Source organism: Pelodiscus sinensis, chromosome 5 (genome assembly GCF_049634645.1).
Source record: "Pelodiscus sinensis isolate JC-2024 chromosome 5, ASM4963464v1, whole genome shotgun sequence".
In the NCBI taxonomy this organism is placed as follows: Eukaryota; Metazoa; Chordata; order Testudines; family Trionychidae; genus Pelodiscus; species Pelodiscus sinensis.
Window position 1 is genome coordinate 87,975,278 of NC_134715.1, and position 21,717 is coordinate 87,996,994.

A 21,717-nucleotide genomic window follows, 5' to 3' on the forward strand; every position below is an offset into this window, starting at 1 on the left:
CTGGAAATAAAACTGAATATGTATTGAACTAATTGCTTTATCTCTATCAAATTCAAGTAAAATTGAAACTCTATATTAATTTCAGTCTGTAAAGGATGATTAGCAACAAGACTCGTAAGGTCTGGTCTTCTCAGTGTGCTTAAGATGGGTGGCCAAAATAAAAAATTATTGTCTTTAAACTGAGAACTACTGTCTTTAAACCGAGAACAGTCTGAAGCAGATTACGATCATGTAAACTTGACAATTAGGAAATGTGAAATATCTATTAGTTTCCCGGTGTGTTAGCATTCCATCTATATCTTTCATATCCTCTGCCCTAGATTTTCACTATTAAATGAGAGAGTGCATGAAAAATGGTAGGTGTATCTGATCTGTCTGTCATACTCCTCTCTTCGGGTACGTCTAGACTACATGCCTCTGGCGACAGAGGCATGTAGATTAGGCTACCAGACATAGTAAAATGAAGCGGCGATTTAAATAATCGCCGCTTCATTTAAATTTACATGGCTGCCGCGCTGAGCCGACAAACAGCTGATCAGCTGTTTGTCGGCTCAGCGCGGCAGCCATGTAAATTTAAATGAAGCGGCGATTATTTAAATCGCCGCTTCATTTTACTATGTCTGGTAGCCTAATCTACATGCCTCTGTCGCCAGAGGCATGTAGTCTAGACGTACCCTTCCTTAGAAGAAAGTGTCTACATGTTGTTACTCCTGGCACATAACATTCTGAAAATTTTGTGTCACAATAACACTACATAATCATGCATGTTTCAATTATTTTTGTAATTTATTTTAAAATATTTGTCAACAAGTATGTCTGTAACCACACTCACTCACTCATTCACCTAGGAGCAGAGAATTAAAGAAACCCCTATGACAACTCAGTTCATGTTAATCTGTCTCCTCCCCCAACTCCTGAGCTCAGACATGGGGGCAGATCTTTTGCTCCCCCTTGCTGAGATACTTGCACCCCTTCAGAATCCAGCCATGGGGCCCTCACCCTCTTGCCCAGAGACTTGCACCACCTCCTCCCTCAGAGCCCAAACATGCCTCCCTCAACCCAGACACTTTCCCCTCCCCTTTGGAGCCCAGGGATCCAGAGGGAGAGACAGCCTGATGCTTAGTTCCTGGTTTACAGGGAGTCTTCTTGTGCACCACCTTCTTCTTCCTTCAGGACACATTGTGAACTACAGCTGCCAGGAACTTTCTAGCTCACCCTCCCTTCCCATCCAGCAGTATCGGTGTGTGATCTGCACTCTCCAAGGTCTTTAGTGACATGTATGGGCTAATCTGTCCTTTCCTGCTGTAGAAAGGGCCTAGGAGTCACCATCATCACATACAGACAAAATTTCCATTTAAATCTTTTTGGCTTCTAGCTTAGAGTATGTGAATCTTTCTCAGAAATCATCACTCTCTATTGCACATTGTTAAATAAAATATTAATTTTCCAATAGCAAAGAAATGGAAAATCATCAGTAAAATTGCTGGCATGGTATTGCTCTGAACTAAATGAGCATGGCACATAGCTCTCATTTTTATACTGAACAAACTGAATACCAGCATGCTGTATGCTTCCGTCACTGGTCCTTTTCAAATGTAGTTTGACACACAAATCCAAAACACATAATTTTATTAGCTTTGATATTTGGCTGCAGGTATGATTTACTATATATATCTATATATTCACACACATGTTTGCAGAGTATTTTGATGACATACATGAATGAAATTAATCATAGAATACGAGGACTGGAAGGCACTTCGAGAGGTCATTGAGTCCAGTCCCCTGCCCTCATGGCAGGACCAAATACTGCCTAGACCATCCCTGATAGACATTTATCTAACCTCCTCTTAAATATCTCCAGAGATGGGGATTCCACAACCTCCCTGGTCAATTTATTCCAGTGTTTGACTACCCTGACAGTTAGCAACTTTTTCCTAATGTCCAACCTAAACCTCCCTTGCTGCAGTTTAAGCCCATTGCATTCATGATGTGTTTTATGTAATGGATATTGTAGTGTATTGTTTAAGATGTTATGGAGACACAGCCCTAAGTACCCTGGAGATATACAAAATATTGTTTTAAAGCACCGTGACTGAGCTCCACATGGATCTCTAATCAGTGGGAGGATCTGGGATTGTGCTCTTTTTTTTTTTTTCCTTTTTCTTTTTCTTTTTCTTACAAGCCTTGAAATTAACTGGTTCCTCTAGACTTTCTGAAATATTGTTCTCGGACAAAAAATATCTCTGTTAAAATCAGTTTAAAATTTGAGGGTATGTACGAGCAGAGTGGTCTCTGTCCATGGGGCTGGAGCAGCTATGATTAAAAAAAATGGTGTATGCTGAACACATACTGGGCAGCACCCTATCAGTGCCTCTTTCCCACTGATGGGGCCCCTCGGATCAGCACTTCCTCTTCCCTACCTGTGCCTACCACTTGTCTCAGATCAGCTGTTTTGCGTTGTGAGGAGATGCTGGGAAGGAGAAGGAGGAGGGGTGGAATTGGGAAGGAAAGGGTGAGGAAGTAGTGGGAGTGGGGACAAATGGGGCATTGGGTAAAGGAGGGGAGCAGAAGAAGGGCTTGAGTGGAACTGCAGTGGAGCATTTTTTGGCAGATTAGAAACACAGGCTGATTTGTCCCAGGCCCCAAACCCCACTAGGGATGGCTCTGTGTACCAGTAATTTAGGGATTCAAATCTGTGCTGGGAGGAGGAAGCAAAAATGAGGGTAGGAGTGGGGCAGGTAAGGGAGGTTGAAACTGTGGGAGAAAGAGGAGGCAAAACCCCCTCTTAGCTATTGTTTCAATTATAGGGGAGAGAAAACATTACACTTTTGAAATGGAAGACAATTTTTTTGAAGAGCAGAACAAAAAGTGGGGTGAGTTTGAAACATGGAAGGGTCATAGCCATTGAGAGTCAGTGCTTTAGTTTGGTTTGGGGAAACAATATTCAAACAGAGCTACAAATGCTTGAAGGGAATTTTTGAACATGCCCCTTCCCCCCCTCGACTGCCATCTGCTAAGATTTTTAGCAGATTTTATTAGTATTGCCACTATTTCTGACATCAGTGCACATTCATTCTCTTGTCTAGCCTGACCAGAAGGCTCAAGCAAGGGGACACTGTTGCTGAGATCTACATTTGGGAGATTTCAAGTGTCTCAATAAAACACAAACAGCAAATTTCTCTAAACCACCTTTTCCTTAAAATCAGGGTCAGGAGAAAGTTGCAGGAAACAAGACAACTTTAATCTTGCAATTTTAAATATTTTTTTTTACCCCTGTATTTTAAAATATTACACACATTTTAGGTAAGATTCTGTGCCATCTCTCTAAGAAGATTCTGTGCCATAAAACTCCTAGCCAAGAGAATGGGGTGGGAAGGAGTGTTGTATTAGATGTAATATATAGACTAAAGATATTAACAAGCTTTGTTGCTGTTTAACATTAAACAGTGTTAAATGAGGTCTGGGGTTTGTAATCCTTAGTACTACAGCAAATACACTACTAAAACACTTTTGACTTATTAAAAATAAAGAAGGAAATACAGTTAAAACATTTGAAATGTATAGATTAAAGTAGGCTTTTATTTTAATAATATTGTTTTCCTTTTTGGTTGGAGAACATTTTAGAGGGGGGAGAACCGTTGCTTGTCAGTCTTTTAGAGGGTATAAAAGATGGCAATAACTGTTCTTTTGGATAAAAGAGAATAAATTAATTGAGATGAGATGAGCTGGAGATGTTTTTATAGTGTAATTCAAGATTGTAAGGGATTCAGCTGGAGGCAATAGAGGTGATAGTATCAACTGAGTGCCAATCTATGGCAGGGCTGAAGTTGAATTAAGCTGTGCAACTTCTGCTATGTCAATTGCTTAGCTGAAGTCAAAATAGCTTAATTCAGCTTTAGCACTGTCCACACAGCAGGAAGTCGAAGGAAGAACACTTTTCCTTCAGCTTCCCTTACTCCTCATCAAATGAGGGTTACCATGAGTCAGAGCAAGAAGTCTTCCAGCTCAACGTTATTTTGAAATAAAGGTTTATAGTATAGACACACTCTTTGTTATTTTGGAATAACATCAGTTATTCCGAAATAATACTGCTGTGTAGACATGCCCTGTATTTTCCCCCAAGTTCCTTTTATTTTAGGACTCAAAAAAGGCTTTCTTGATGGACTATTTTGTTCACTAATTAGGCTTAATAATTGACACTCTAATTTTGGTTGTTATTGTTAAATTTATATTTCCTTGTTTTGCTAAACAAGATTGAACAGCATCTTTGAGTTATATTGGTAGGCCTTTTGTGTGGCTTAATTCAACATTTTTGAGTGAGCTGTCCGTCTTTAACATTTGTTTTAATAGGTTATTGTGACATTTATGAATGTTTATATACTTTTTACAGTTGAGCTCAGACTTAGGGTCAGCTTATAGCTGACAGTGCCTACAGTGTCTTTGTGCTCTGCAGATTATGGGTTGTTCCTTTTTATCTTGAATCTAGCTGAAGTGAGCCGCACTTTTGCTTTAGATGTTGGTTAAAACAAGTGAGTGTAATTCTACTTAATCTCTAAAGGGAAGTCATTTTTGCATTTACTTTTTTTGTTTTTATACCAGAAAAGTGGTTTAAACTTATGATGGGGGTAGAGTCTTGTCTAGTTCCAATAGCCATAAACACAGTTATTACATGCTTGCTTTTCTTTATTGACATAGAAAAGTTTTGAACTGGGGAAGTTCAAAGCAAGAAAAACCATTGTTCTATGTCCAAAAGGTACTGCAGCCCTAGCAGTTGTATCATATACAATTAAGACTTCAGCTTAACATTTGCTATGGGGCGCTGTCATATGCCAGCATTTGGTGAAAAGACAGCAGGCTTGGCTATTAATAATGCTGATCTATATCAGTGGGGAGTTTAAGAACAGCTGATGAAATAATCTGTGCTGAGGAACTCCTTTAATTATTTGTAATGAAAAATATTTTTCTGTCTGATATATATATATATATATATATATATATATATATATATATATATATATATATATATATATATATCTATATCTATCTCATTATATTCCCTTAAGTGATTAACTAGAAACCAAAACAATTCCTATTTACCATATATTGTTTATATATTCGGTATATATTTATCTACTGTGTAAATATCCCTTAAATATAACTCCTGATCAGATAACAAATCTGTTACATTTAAAATGGGTATGGGCATTTTTATCTAATAATTTTCAGCAAGTTACATATTCCTGTATGTAATACATATTTCTTCACCATGTTCTACAATAAATCTAATACCTTTATAAGCAGCCAAGTTAAACACAGACTATTTTATCATTTGGGTTGAATTTTCTGAAGCATATAGAACCATATCATCTGGTTTATCCCAATGTTAAGGTAGAAAGCACCAGTATATCTATTTTGATTTGTGAGCTAGTAATTATTTGTAAGTGTAAAAAAACATAGCTAAGCACAATATGTTTGTTTTACTCTAAACCAAAAAATACAGGAAAAACTTTAAACAACAAATAGTCTAATAGCACCTTAAAGACTAACAAAACATGTAGATGGTATCATGAGCTTTCGTGGGCACAACCCACTTCTTCAGATGACTGGAGTGTTAGAAGTCCAGATCCAAATCCACTATTTGTTAGTTTTTAAGGTGCTACTAGACTATTTGTAGTTTTTTAAGTTTTTCCTGTTATAGACTAACTCAGCTACTCCTCTGAAGTAATAAAATACAGTACATCTTGATTTAAATATTTTATAACATCTTCAGCACCAGATTATGAAGCCAAATAATTCTTGAATCTGTTTCTTAGCATTGAACTTTAAATTGCATAAAGCTATACATAGCAAAAACAATGTCTACTTTATATATTTTAACATAATAATGTTTAAAGTATAATCTTCTATGAAGGCAGAAAGTAGCCTTCTAAAGATACAGCTAGTAATGTGTAGACTAGTAATGATGCAATGGAAGGGAAATTATTTCTAGTCTTAATAAAATGGTGCCTAGACCAACTACACATTACAACTGTTCCCACTCTAATCCTCAGTTCTTTAAAAAAAATCCATCAAGTCCAGTGACTTCATTCTAGATAAGGCTAAAATGTTTTCAGTTTGTTTTGTGAGGATTACTTCTTTGTGTTGGTGGTGTATTAATTAATAATATGCTTATTTTGCAGTAATTTTAGGTTTTATTTGTATGTGGCTTTATTTTACTTGGTGAGCCTTTTGAAAACTCTTGGTTTAACTCTATCTGACCTATGAGTCTTTAAAAATAAAAATATTGTTTTAACAGTTATTGTGTTATGAGTAGCATTTGCCTTCAAAACTAGATGGTCAAATTTCTGTCCTTTCTAATAATCTTGGTAAGTGTGTTCATTATAAGTGTTGAACATTTTTTTTGTCTCCTTCAGGTATATTAGAGAAAACATGTTTTTATTCAAATGGGAGTGACCTGCTAGCTGCTGGTGGCAACATTCGAACATCTGATATTCCTTTTCCACATATCGTTGAAAATGGTTTGGATGTGCTTCCCACAGCGGATCTTAAAATACTGCCATCATCCTGGACCCAAAGCCCTTTGTCCCATGATGACCAAATTCATGAAAACTTCAGTATGTTTAGGCAGGCTTTGCAGGAAGATTCACTGGCTCCTGTTACACCAGCACCACCATTCAACCTTACTACTGCAGATGTTGATATTTTGACCAGAGCCCCTGAAGACAGTACACAATCACTGAGCAGTACAGAGGAGGGTGCACGTTGGTCCACAGATACATCCGTCAAGATCACAGATAGATTATCCTCTTTACCTCCGTTAAGTTCTACCCATCCAGCTGTGGTACGAGAAAAAAGTAAGATATTTTATTTGACGCAATAATAAATTATGACCTAAAACAAGTACAAAAAATACAGTTGGTATTTGTGATTAGAATTCTTCCCAAACCCATGAATTCTCAGGAATAGAGTTAATTCTAGGTAGTTTTCATCATGAAGGCTCCATATCTTGAGGAATCAATTTATCAAACTATGTAGTCAGCCCTGGCGAGGAAGATCCAAGAACCTCCTTTGTGATTAAGTAACTCTTAGACTGCTGTTTGTTTGGTTGACACAGTGCATATTGTGACAGCTATGCATGTGAATCATGACTTAGCTGTGGTGTCCAATATGCTAGCCACATGTGGATATTTGGCCAGTTCATTGTGACTAGTTTGCTATAGCCTCTAGAGCCTAGGATTATGGGTTTGAGCCTCTCCACATGCCCCTCCCACACCTGGGAAGCAGCCAGGCAGCCAACACCAGCATTCCCAGGGCTGGAGCTGGGAGGGGTTGGAGCAGCGGGGCAATCACCTTGTGTTATTTCAGATTTTAACCCTGTGTTTTAGACTGAGTTCTCTTATATTTCAGTGATTTTAAAAACCAGTTTAGACTCTAATTCAGTAAGATAGTTTAAACAGATGTTTAACTTTAAGTACATGAGGAATTGCTTTGAAGACAGTAGGCCTGCAAGACTGACATCTATGTACATCAGCTCACATGCTTAAAGAGATCCTAATGTTGAAGTTACTTTTTTTCTTTCTTATTAGACAAGTTCTTGCCCAATTGGAAGCTTGTAGAATGTGTTTGGACACAACAGTTGTCATGGGACTGTAAAGAAATAACAAACAAAATAACACACATTACTGAAGATAATGATGGTCAAGAGAATGATGTGAGAATAGCTGTCTACTAATAGTGTGATGATGCTTTTGAGAATTTCTATAGAGGCGATAGGCAGTGTCTGATGGTAGAAACTGCTTCTGAAAGACTAGTAATGTAAATTACCAGAAGACTTACCCTGTGTTTCCCATGCACCCTGCCCTCCGGTCTGTCCCTGGGGTGATCCTGGATGTGTGTTTGGTGGGGGGGGAAGGGGCTGTACATCCAACCTGCTGGCCTTTCCCCAGGGCTGGCCCAAGGTGGTTGGGGCTACACAGGCCACCTGCCATCTACTCCATGAGGTTGCGAGGGCCATCTGGTGGCTGACAGCTGCTCTCTGAGGCAGGCCAGAGTAGTGGGGGCTGGTTGATGGCCAGCAACTGTTCACTAGAGTGCTTGCTGCCCCTTGTCATTTGTGAGTATAACTGTCCCTGTTCTCACACCCCTCTCTTTATTTGATGTGAAACAATTGCATTCCACACACATCCCATTATTCTGGCACAACCAAACCCTGTCCTTGCTTTTAAGTTATGATAAGAGGAAGCTGCAAGCCAAATTTGGTGGTCTTAGCTCTTACTGTTTAGGAAAGAGGTGGGCAATAACTTTTGGTGGGGGGCCACTCCAAGATTTTGGAAAGCAGTCAAGTGCTCCACTTTTCTGTGGAGATGCAGGATCTAGGATGGAGGCTGGGTACAGAAGGTTGCAGGAGGTAAGGGACTGGTGTGAGGTCTGAGAGGGAGTGTGGATGACAGAGGGGGTTGTGACCTGGGGCAGGAGAATGGGGTGCAGAGTCAGGGAGGGAGTCTGGATTCAGGAGAGGATTCTGGCTTGGGGGAAGGATGTAGGAGGGGTTACAGGGTCTGGGAGGGAGTTGTGACCTGGAGCAGAGGGTTTGGATGGTGATCTGGGGGAGGGCGTTGGGGTACGGGAGGGGCAGGGGTATCAGAGGCAGTCTGTGGCTGGGAGGCGCTTACCTATGCATCTCCTGGCCAGCACCCCCAAGGCAGGCTGGGATCCCTGCCTGCTGCAGCCCCAGATCACTTAGAGCTTCGGGCTGTTCCCTCCATGTGGTTCTCCGCTCTGGGAGCGGGAAGAGACTTGTGCTGCTCCCATCCCCAGGCCAATCTCTCAGCTCCTATTGGCTGTTTGTCCCAGAAGCTGAGGACTGGGCTCGGGGCCAGGGAGATCACATGAAGCCGCCTCCTCCTCCCGTACAGCAGAGAGCCGCTGGACTGCGCTTTAAACCCGCGGCAGTTGTGTACCTGAGAGTTCCAGCAGGGTGGTCCGTAGACTGGATCCGATGGCTTCACGTGCTGGATCTGGCCCCTGGACTGTGTTTTGCCCAGCCCTGGTTTAGAAGGGTTGTTAAATAAATGGGCTTACAAATGGGCAGGTGCGCGCACACACATGTTTAAAATATATTGTAAGATTTTGAGGAGAATGGTGTGTGCTCTACTCTGCAGCTAGGAGCTGTGCCTAGTTCAGAAGTCACACCTAATACTTATTTATCTGCAACTTTTAATCATTTGGGTTTCTCCAGTTGAATTTGAAATTAAAAATGTCATATCAGAAAACTTTTAGTGTAAAATATTTATTTGAAATACAATTTATATCTTCAGCACTGAGGATTCCTTTATTTGCTTTCCCCTGCTTTAGCACAACAAAGGATAAGCCCTTGCTTTCCTCCTACAATCTCACACAAACAGGGAAAGTTTCTGAAAATGGTGGTTTTAGTAACCTCGTCCATGGAAAGGGGTGGATGGCTGGGAGCTCTTTTTTTTTCTCCTTGAGAAAATTATAGCAATATATTACACCCTGTCACAGTTCAGGGCAGCTGCGACTATATTTCTTCCTCGTGGTCCACCAAAAGCACCCACTTTAGGCTCCTGACTTCTTCCATAGTATCATAGAACTGGAAGGTACCTCAAGAGGCCATCTAGTTCAGTCCCCTTCACTCATGACAGGACTAAGTATTATCTCGACCATCTAGTTCTGTTACTTCCCTTTCTCCATCCTGACTGGGTTTTTGTCAGGCTGCACAGTCCCCTGCTCATACTGTGATGTTTACTCTTGCTTGGTGTGGACAGGACAGGGTATACGCTTTACTTTCTCTGCTGGCAGTTATAGATAGCCCTGGGAGTTGCAAGTCACCACGTATCTCTTTATACATATTTATTCTTAAGGTGAAAGCATTGCAGAGAAAACTTATTAAAAACAATAAAAGAATCTACATGCATACTAAAAAGCTTACCAGAAGACAGCCCTAACCTCTGGCTTTGTTTGATGTCAGTTGTTCAGAACCCACAGTTGGGTTTGTCCCATTGTTCATGAATGTCTCAGATTCAGAACCAGAAAAATCACTTTTGTTATAGGGCTTGGGTCTTTGGTCTTGTCCTCCTACTACAGGGAAAATTGTTCACTATAGTTCTTTAGTCATTCAGGATATCTATTACATCTGCCTCACTAAAGGTTGCATACAATCCCAGCTCACAATAGTACATAACCTTTGTACTTAGTACAATGGACCCCAAGGACAAGGATTCTGAAGGTTAGTTCAGGAAGTTGCCATATGTCACATTTGTCATTCACTAATTAATCTTTTCTAGTTCTAACTTGCTGTAAAGAGGAGATGAGGAATATTCTTGTCTGTCTTATGGATAGTGGCTGTGTGATGAATCTGGTAGAGCTCCTTCTTTGGGAACTTTGTGGGGAAGACATATTACTTCTACCCCAGCAGGCTGACTCTCAATCATCTTTCTAAAACCTGTTGGCTGTTTGTTCCCTTCTCAGGTTATAAGGTGAAACAACAAAACTGTTCACAATCAGCTAACAAAGTTAAATTAAGATTGGAAGGAAATGCAAAGGGAAAAAAATCTGTAGCCAGCTCTTATCAGGACATAGGTTTCTCTTATTTCTGAAGGCCCTGGGAGAATTAGAGTTCACTAAGTCTCCAGTACGAGTATCAGTCCTCCTGTTTAGCTCAGGGAAGCCACATCCTCCTTCTGCGAGGGCAGAGACTCTGCTATCTGTCAGCCCATTCATCGGAGCTGGAGAAGCTCACCAGCCTGTTCTTTTCCCAAGGCTGCCCCATCTGAATGGAGTTACCTCATTTTTTAACTCCTCCAGTCCTTGCATGATTTGCAAGTGTGGAGAAGCAGCATCACTTTAGCCCAAAGCGGCTCCTGAGCCCCTTCCACGCTAATGAGTGGCTTCTGTAATCCATAACAGGTTGTTTCACAGATAATCTTAAGGAGACAAAACTTCTATAACACTATCTGAGAACCTGATTATTTACTGGGTGTTGTGTGCTCTCCAATTGCTAGCCTTCTCGTCTCAGAATTGAAAGCACATGTGCATATCCACACTTGCATCCTATTGGTCATATTACAGATTTACCTTGTTTTGCTATTATATCCCTGCACTGATCAAGAGCATAGAAATATGCTGGGTCATTACAGATTTGGAATGAGAGATTTCTTACATATGCCACAATTGCCAGTTGTAACAGAAACTTCCTCCCCCCCCCCAAATTTCAAACTTATTAGCTTCTAAATTAACATAGAACAAAATCATAGTTTAATATATGTCCTTCCCTGACCATTGCCTTTTAAAAACAGGTGCTGACTTTCTTTTCTGAATCATTAAGTTTCACTGATTGTTTAGATGCAGTTTATATTATGTTGCCCAAGGCATATTATATTGCCGGGCCCAGGTATTTCAATACCTTTGTGGTCTGATCCTCAGGTTTGGGATATCTGGACTTCCTGGAAATATGTAGTATAGCTAATCTATATAATATTCCAGGATTTGTCTAGACTATTTGTGAAGTGATGGAAACAGCTACAAGTATGATTAAGAAATCTTTTTATTCAGAATATTATGAGGTTCAATTGGGTTTGTGATTCGTTAGCATCCAATTTTTAAAGTCTCATACATTTTGACTTTACAAATTATACCCATGTGACAACATGGCCTGTATCTATGCCATGGCAAGAGTCCTCTACCATTGTGAGACCAGAGGTAACTCCACCAATCATCACCTTATTACTCTTCAGCCAATTTGCATTTTATTGGCTATTTGAAGGAGATTATACAGATGGTGCATATGTGGCCCAACTGCCACACCTGTGTGGTGACTTGGGCTGTCAATTACTAGTGTAAACTAAAGCATTCTAAGTTTTTGTGGCTAATCATGAGATGAACTTTTATATAGATGGGTAAAGGAGTTTCTTTCAAAGTGTGTCCTCCCCCCTCGGCCCCCGGGCATGAATGCAGCATCAGGACTAAAATTGGTCTGGGTGGTCTTAGCTGTGGATTCCTATACTTTCAGATATTTGAGTTTCTGTAATGTGTAAGAATACAATAATACCCTTTAAATAGTTTGTGAACCCCCACATAGTTTCCACTTACGTTTTGTTTTTTGGAAACTGAAATAAACAAGGCAGAACAGCAATGTGAAGTTAGCTAAGCCTGGCATGTTTGTGTATATCTACTAAGTTGTGTAGAAGCCAGCTGTGATTGTGTGGTTTCTTCATGCCTTTGTTGTTTTAAAGAGAAAACGATCCTCCTGAGTTTCAAATGGTGGGCTTTTGTTGTTGATTGCAACATATTTGTAAAGGTGTCCCCTACCCCAGATCTTATAACTTGCTGATATGTTAGTTCTTAAACTTGAATTCTAGCATAATGGGAAGAGGAGTAGGTGGTTTAGGAATTACTTTAGTTTCACACACAAAATAAATATTTGCTAGGAGAGTTTGGCTGCAGGATAACCTGAGGAATTCCTATACTTCACCGGGCACTAATAACAAGGAAGTAGAACTTGTAGAGCTTAGTAGTTCTCCATGGTTCCTTACTGCCCAACTCCCATGCGGGCTTTTGCAAAACAAGTCCTCATGCTTTCCTAGTTTTTGTATCTTTATTATTATTTCTACTTTCAATTTGGCTTTTCTGAAAAATTCTGAAGCCCATGGAACCAGCTGTGGGCCCAGGTAAGCCAGCAAGGAATTCCTTGCCTGGTGTCTCAATCAGCTGTATAGTAGTTCATGCATATCTTACTGTGCAGGTAAGCAAACCTCAAACTAGGAGCAGGAATCAAGATCTAGAACAAGTGTGAGCAATAATTTTTGATGGGGGTCATGCCAAGATTTTGGTAAGTCGTCAAAGATTGAACTTTTCTATTGAGGAGGTGTGGGGACTGGGGTGGAGTTTGGTACAGAAGGGTGCATGTGCCCCTGGTAGAAGGTGGAGGGAGATTTCATGCAATACTGCTATCCCCAGGCCAGTCATTGCAGCTCCCATTGGCTGGTTTCTGGCTAGGGGTGTGCAGCACCTAGGAAGCTGCTAGCTGTTTTGAACAGCTTCAGGCTGCAGCAGGCAGAGAGCCTGCTCTGGGTCAGGCTGTATCCAGCTTGTGGGTTGAATCTTTTGTACCTCTAATATAGAACCTGGTAAATGGGGAGGCTTAAGAGTAGGGAAGATAAAGCTTGGGTATGTTTTTCTGGGGCAACAGATGGCTCTTTCAGGGGCTAAACAGACTATTGATTGCATCTAAGGGTGCATCTACACAGCACAGTTATTTTGATATAATAGCCATTATTTAAAAATGCAAGTGTCTACACAGCAATTCCATTATTTTGAAATAATTTTGAAATAACGGACAGCTTATTTTGAAATCTGTAAGCCTCATTCCATGAGAAATAATGTTTATTCCGAAATAGCAGCAGTGGAGTGTCCACACTACTGTTATTCCAAAACAGCTATTTCAAAATAGATCCTTCCCAGGGTCATTCAAATTAATTACTCCCCAGTGCCTCTTGGGGCTCTAAATTGAGGTAGCATGTCCACATTAAGTAAGCGTGCCTCAGACTAATTTTGAAGCTTCCTTGTAAGGGTAGATGTGCTATTTTAAAATAAGCTATTTCAGAATTTTTCTTCCAGAATAGATTATTTCTAAGTAATCATGCAATGTAGATGTACCCTAAGAGTTCTACAAGCATGAGCAGGCCAACAGCGTAGAGCTGCTAGGGTTCTGGAGACAGAGCAAGTGGGAAATCTGCTCCCCGTGGTGGTGTACATATGTCAGCATATTGTAAAAGCCTAAGTACATTAGTCTTCCATAGTGACTTTCATGGTTCTATATCTTTAATGGGGGACAATGATATTCATAAGAACATAAGAATGGCTGTACTGGGTCAGACCATAGGTCCATCTAGCCAAGTAGCCTGTCTGCCGACAGTGGTCAGCGCCAGGTGCCCCAGAGGGGGTGGACCGAAGACAATGATCAAGCAATTTGCGTCGTGCCGTCCGTCTCCAGCCTCTGACAAACAGAGGCCAGGGACACAATTTCTATCCCCCGGCTAATAGCCTTTTATGGACCTAACCTCCATGAAATTATCTAGCTTCTCTTTAAACTCTGTTATAGTCCTAGCCTTCACAACCTCCTCTGGCAAGGAGTTCCACAGGTTGACTACACACTGTGTGAAGAAGAACTTTCTTTTATTAGTTTTAAACCTGCTACCCATTAATTTCATTTGGCGTCCTCTAGTTCTTCTATTATGGGAACTAATAACTTTTTTCTTTATTCACCCGCTCCACACCACTCATTATTTTATATACCTCTATCCTATCCCGCCTCAGTCTCCTCTTTTCCAAACTGAAAAGTCCCAGTCTCTTTAGTTTCTCTTCATATGGGACCCATTCCAAACCCCTAATCATTTTAGTTTCCCTTTTCTGAACCCTTTCCAAGGCCAAAATATCTTCTTCTTTTTTTTGAGGTGAGGAGACCACATCTGTACACAGTATTCAAGATGTGGGCGTACCATATTTTTATACAGGGGCAGTAAGATATTCTGTGTCTTATTTTCTATCTCTTTCTTAATAATTCCTAGCATCCTATTTGCCTTTTTGACTGCTGCTGCACACTGTGTGGAAGTTTTCAGAGAACTGTCCACGATAACTCCAAGATCTCTTTTCCAATTTGTCATAGCCAAATTAGCCCCCATCATACTGTACGTATAGTTGGGGTTATTTTTTCCAATGTGCATTACTTTACACTTATCCACTTTAAATTTCACTTGCCATTTTGTTGCCCCATCACTCAGTTTGGTGAGATCTTTTTGAAGTTCTTCGCAGTCTGCTTCTGTCTTGACTGTCTTAAACAGTTTGGTATCATCTGCAAACTTTACCACCTCACTGCTTACCCCTGTCTCAAGATCGTTTATGAATAAGTTGAACAGGATTGGTCCGAGGACTGACCCTTGGGGGACACCAGTAGTTACCCCTCTCCATTCTGAAAATTTACCATTTATTCCTACCCTTTGTTTCCTGTCTTTTAACCAGTTCTCAGTCCATGAAAGGACCTTCCCTCTTATCCCATGGCCATGTAATTTACACAAGAGCCTTTGGTGAGGGACCTTGTCAAAGGCTTTCTGAAAATCTAAGTATACTATATCTACTGGATCCCCCTTTTTTGCATGTTTGTTAATCCCTTCAAGGAACTCTAATAAATTAGTAAGACATGATATCTCTTTACACAAACCATGTTGAATTTTGTCCAACAAATTATGTTCTACGTGCCTGACAATTTTATTCTTCACTATTGTTTCGACTAATTTGCCTGGTACTGAAGTTAGACTTACCAGTCTGTAATTGCCAGGATGGCCTCTAGAACCCTTTTTAAATATTTGTGTCACGCTAGCTATCTTCCAGTCATTAGGTACGGAAGCCGATTTAAAGGATAGGTTACATTGGGTACGGAAGTAGATTTAAAGATAATAGTTCAGCAATTTCCCATTTGAGTTCCTTTAGAACCCTTGGATGAATGCCATCCGGTCAGGAGATTTGTTAACGTAAAGTTTTTCTATTTGTTCCAAAACCTCCTCTAATGACACTTCAATCCAGGACAGCTCCTCAGATTCATCACCCACAAAGGACGGTGCAGATTTAGGAATCTCCCTAACATCCTCAGCTGTGAATATTGAAGCAAAGAAATCATTTAGTTTCTCCGCAATGGCTTTATCGTCCTTGATTGCTCCTTTTATATATCGATTGTCTAGGGGACCCACTGGTTTTTTAGCAGGCTTCCTGCTTCTAATGTACTTAAACATTTTATTTCTTTTTGAATTTTTGGCTAGTTGTTCTTCAATCTTTTTTCACTTTTCTTATTACATTTTTACACTTGATTTGACAGTGTTTATGTTCCTTTCTATTTATCTCACTAGGATTGGACTTCCACTTCTTGAAAGATGCCTTTTTGTCCCTCACTGCTTCTTTTACATTGTGGTTAAGCCTCAATGACTCTTTTTTTAGGTCTCTTACTATGTCTTTTAATTTGGGGTATTTTTAAATTTAATTCTCTTCATCTTTGCTCCCACTAGGATCAAGAAAGTGCCTTCACAATGTGGGAAGATAATTCAGGTTAAGATTTTGCCACCGATATTTTTTGTAAAAGTCATGTACAGGTCACAGGCAATCAATTAAAACTCACGGATCTGTCTCTGACTTACTAAAAATAGCCATGATAAAATAAGAAGTTCAGTTTCAGGGTCCCCATATTGCTTGTGGGGCCTCGGAGCTCCAGGTTCTCCAGCACCCACTGCAGAGCTTGGAGGCTTCTCTGTTGTCTGTGGGGACTGAGAGCTTTGGGATACTCTTGCCACCTATGGTGGCCACAAACTCCAGGAAGCCCACTGTGAGTTGAGGGGGGGGGGGTTCGATCACCCCGTACCGGCCGGTGGGGGGGTGTCAGCGAACCCCTCCACCTCGCACCTGGGTCTGCAGTTCAGGCCCTTAGTCTAGTTTTCTAGTCTTTGGGTGTGATCGCCCTCTTCGTGCCTGGCAGGCCAAGAAGGGATCAGCGAATCCTGGTCCATGTCCGTCTTTAGCGAATGGGTTAAGGGCGGTTGGAGTTTCGCTGGGGGGGGGTTAGCCCCTGCACGGCAGATGGGGGACGTGTTTCCTCCCGCAACTCGTCTGCCCATGGGCACCAGAAGGCTTCCGCCCTGGGCTGCTTCCTCCTTTCCCTCAACCCCTTAAGATGTCCAGTTGTCTCCCCTGGCTTACTGTGGTCTGGAGGTCTGGTCCGGGGTTGATCTGAGGGGAACCCAGGGGCCAGCTGGCTCCTGAGCTCTTTGTCCCGGCCGGGCCGCCCTCTTCGTGGCCACCGGGGTTCGTCCTGGTCATCTCCTGATCCGGGGCTGTCCGACCTGGGAACCGAGCTGCCTTCTCCTCCCCAGTGGAAGGCTTCCTCTCCCCTCCAAGCCTGTCGGCCGTTTAAAAATGGCCTGCTGGACCTGACGTGGGCTGGAGGCCCCACCCTCCTAGTGACGTGGCTGTTGTGCCGGCCGCATCCCGGCCGACGCTTGCTGCCGTGGCCCCTCCCCTCGCTCCCTCAGGGAATGGGCCGCCCTCCACCCGCTGGCGCAGGCAAGGTGGCAGGCTCCAGCTTCGCCGCCTGCCGCAGCTGCGCCTGCAGCGCTGGGGCATCCTGCCCGCAACCCCGCTTGTATCCTGGCCGGCTCGGCCCTTCGGAGTGCGGGCTGTAGGCGGCCCGTCTCACCCACATTGCCTCTGACAACTCAGAGGCTTGGGAGCCACCACTGCCCAAGCAGCCAGAAGCTGTGGAGTAGCTTGCAGTTCCATGACCAGAATGATGATAGTAACTTTGAAATGCTAAGGGAGATTAGAAAGACTATAAAAATAAAAAAAGTTCATTAATAATAGGTGATATCAGTGATCCCAATATTGACCGGATACGTGTCCCCTCAGGACAGTATGCAGATATAAAGTTTCTTGACACTTTAAATGACTGCTTCCTGGAGCAGCTGGTTCTGGAACCCACAAGAGGAGAGGCAAATTTTGCTTTAGTCCTAAGTGGAGTGCAGAATGTGGTCCAAGAGGTGAATATAACTGGAACACTTGGAAATAGTGACCGTAATATAATTAAATTTAACATCCCTGTAGTGGGAAAAACACCACAACAGCCCAACACTGTGGCATTTAATTTCAGAAGAGTGAACTACACAAGAATCAGGTTAAACAGAATTTAAAAGGTATAGTGCCAAAAGAGAAATTCCTGTAAGCTGTATGGAAACTTTCTAAAGATGTCATATAGAGGCTCAACTTAAATGTACACTCCCAAATAAAAAAACAAAGAAAACCAAGAAAGTGCCACCATGGCTTAACAACCAAATAAAAGAAGCAGTGAAGGCTAAAAAGTCATTGTTTTAAAAAGTAAAAGTTAAATCCTAGTGAGGAAAATAGAAAAGAACATAAACTTTGTCAAATGAACTGTAAAAATATAATTAGGAATGTCAAAAACTAATTTGAAAAACAGCTAGCCAAAGACACACTAAATAATTTTTTTTTTTTTTACTATTAAGTACATCAGAAGCAGGAAGCCTGCTGAACAACCCATGGGGCTGCTGGATGACTGATTTGCTAAAGGAGCGCTCAAGGATGACAAGGCCATTGTTGAGAAAATAAATGAATTCTTTGCATTGGTCTTCATTGCTGAGGATGCGAGAGAGATTCCCAAACTTGAGCTAGTCTTTTTAGGTGACAAATCTGAGGAACTCTCCCAGATTGAGGTGCCATTAGTTTATCTATTTGTTCCAAAACTTTCTCTAAAGAGTAATAAGTCACCAGGACCAGATGGCATTCACTCAAGAGTTTTAAAAGATCTCAGATGGGAAATTGCTGAACTACTAACTATGGTTTGTAACATATCCTTCAAGTCATCATCTTTACCAAATGGCTGGAGGATAGATAATGTGATGCCAATTTTTAAAAAGTTCTATAGAGGTGATACTTGTAATTCCAGGCTTGTAAGTTATAGACAAACAGATTTATTGGAGCATAATTACAGGCTGGTACATTTAACTATAGTACTGGGCAAATTGGTTGAAACAATGGTAAAGAATAGAATTGTCAGACACAATGTGGTTTCTGTAAAGGGAAATCATGACTCACTAATCTATTAGAATTCTTTGAGGGAATTAACGAGCATGTGGACCACAGGGATCCAGTGGATAGAGTATACTTAGATTTCCAAAAAGCCTTTTGCATGGTCCCTCACCAAAGGTTCTTAACAAATTAAGCTGTCATGGGATAAGAGGAAAGTTACTCCCATGGATTGGTAACTGGCTAGAAGAAAGAAACAAAGGATAGGAATAAATGGTCAGTTTTCAGAATGAAGAGAGGTAATCAGTGGTGTCCCTCAGGGGTCTGTACTGGGACCAATTCTATTCAACATATTTATAAATGATCTGGAGCAAGGGATAAACAGTGAGGTGGCAACATTTGCAGATGATATACAATTGCTCAAGATAGTTAAGCCCAAAACAAATTGTGAAGAACTTCAAAAGGGTCTCACAAAACGAGGTGACTGGGCAACAGAACGGCAAATGAAAGTTAATGTTGATAAATTCAAAGTAAGGTATATTGGAAAACATGATCCCAACTATACATATAAAATGATGGGGACTAAATTAGCTGTTACCACTTGAGAGGGAGATCTTGGAATAATTGTGGATATTTCTCTGAAAACATCCACTCAATGTGAAGCAGCAGTCAAAAAAACCCAAACAATGTTAGGAATCGTTAAGAAAGGGCTAGAGAATAAGACTGAACATGCAGATGTGGTTGCCTTATCTCAAAAAATATATATATCTTAGCATTGGAAAATTCAGAAAAGAGCAAACCTTATGCCAATAGTAACCTTGAATGGCTTAGTCAGGTCACTATTAGGTGTAATGTGGCATATCATTTTCATACAAGTTGTTAGTGATGGTCACAAATTTCTGAAGTACTCTATAGTAGGAAAACAACTTCCATAAAACTGTTCTGTCCACTGTCAAGCAATGTGGAAACCTATAAAATTCAAATTAAGTGGTAACTACAATTCAATCAACAGTTTTATGATTATATGTAGGATTATACTTTGATCTATATGTGATTTCTTCTTTTGACCCTTTCCTGTTGTTATAACCTTAAATCTGCACTGTCTTTATTTTTCATAGCATGATACACGTAAATACCTTACTTAGAATCAATAGCAGATGAATGCTCCCCCTGCTTTTTATAATGACCGAGTTCTCCTTTCTTTGGTAGTTTCACTATACGACCCTTTCCTCTCATGTGATATTTTTATTTCTTCCCATATCTTTTGTAAAAGGACTAGAAAAGTGACTAGAAAAACACAAATTACCTTAAGAACTGCTGTCAGTGTTGTCTCGACCTGATGCCTTTCTATGTCTATTCTTGTGATTGGTCCTCATTCCGCATTCAGATTTTTTGTCTTTTTTGTCTTATCTGTGGCATTGGCCACTATCTCATTATTTAGTAGTTGTCTAAAACACTGCCTCCGTATATTTAATGGTATTGATGTCCTTATTGTAACCTATTGTTACCTGGGGAACTGAGGTAAGCAGTTGTTGTGGGAGTTAAGGCTAGTGGCAATGACTGAGCCCAAGGCCTAAATCAAGGTGTCCCCCTCCCAGAAGCCAGATTCGGCCTGGTGTTATGTATCTAGTCACCGTTGGATTGGGTAACCACAAATCAGGCTAGACTAATGTTTAGGGCCAAATCATATATTTTTGAACAGTGGAACATACATCAACAACAACAGCATGAACTCACTCTATCCCAGGAGAAAAGAAGATAGATAAGCCCCAGATACAACAAGGGGAGTATACTTTACAGTGTCAGAGGCGGGCGGCGATTGAGGCCTGCGACCTTCTATCCTGCAGCTAATGTAAAGCCTTAGGGGAGGACGGCAGGGAGTCCCTCGCTGACAAGGAAAGGTAGTCCAGTTGAACGGCCCTCCTGCTGGTGGATCTTGCCTCTAATGGGTTGGGTAGATTCCCTCTGGGGTTGGTACTTGGTAGCCCTTCGACTTCCATTCCAATCCAGCAGGTAAGGATAGCAGTAAATGAGTTCAAGTCCATGTGGCAGAAGGCAATAATCCTTAAGTGGGGCGTTCCCACACTCGCAAGGCTCTCTCTCTCTCTTCCACAGCTCAAACAAAATCCTTATACCCGAACCCACGAACTAAAATGGAGCACCACGGGAGACGAACAAACACTGACAGGACTTGGGACGGCAGACAGTGACTGACAGGCTGCAATAGGGATGGACAGTGGCGAACCCGAACTTTTCCTTGGTCAGGGCTTATAAGCCCTTCAAGGCGGGAAAAGGGTGGTAAGGGCTGTGTGCAGCAAACGGTGCTGTGTGCAACACTCCAGTAGGGAGAGGTGCACAGTTTCTGAGCGGTGTGCAGCTCATTTGAGTGCCCAGTGCACAGTTTTGGACTGAGTGCAAACTATAGTGCGGAGTGCACCGAGCAGATGTCCGTGTGCACTTAGGTTTTGGCGGGAAAAGGGTAACACAGGGAGAAGAAGGAAAACAAGATGGAACCTAAAGAGACTCCATCTTGAACATAATAGCTCTGTAAGCAGGGTCAGGGTAAACTCTATCCTGACATCTAGTGGCGAACTGTGGCAAGTGGTGCAAAGAGACTTCAGGGGCTGAGCCCAATTTGCATAGACACACCCATCCTGTCTAGTATGTGCTCACAGCAGCCCAAATCGTCACTTTGGCTACTGTGGGAGCCCCAGTCTCTCTGTTATTAAGGCAGGGGGGGATAAAAGTGTTGTTACCCTGATTATGCGAATCAAGGACAATGGAATGGTGGAACTGTTTATGCCAGAGTGATTCGCCATAAACTAAGTAGCACTCGCTAGACAAGGGGCATGGGTTCCAAACCCAGTCAATTTGAAAGAGGTTGGGACAGGTTTTTGTACCTGATGGTGGGGCCCTGTTTAAGGGCCTATACAACACTGATTGCACTCCCTTCTCTCTCCACTGTGGAATATCAGAGTTAATTTAGATTCTATTAGGAGTCTAGTTGTGAGCTGTGGAGTTAACTTCACTGTGGGCCAGTGGAACACTAGCACTAAGGCTTCTCTGTTATGAGCTGAAATCACTGTGTGCTGTGCGGGAGCCTGGCTGTGCTGTGGA

The 21,717-nt window shown here is 41.5% G+C and overlaps 1 protein-coding gene across 8 annotated transcripts in view; it reads left to right on the plus strand.

The window, feature by feature from the left end:
• Positions 1-21,717, plus strand: part of CORIN (corin, serine peptidase) — a 219,541-nt gene that overhangs the window by 44,451 nt on the left and 153,373 nt on the right. For all 8 annotated transcript variants that reach the window (XM_075930473.1, XM_075930474.1, XM_075930477.1 and 5 more), the window contains one exon: positions 6,417-6,857. In XM_075930473.1, the coding sequence (XP_075786588.1) occupies positions 6,417-6,857 (441 nt within the window). The remainder of the gene's footprint in view (positions 1-6,416; positions 6,858-21,717) is intronic.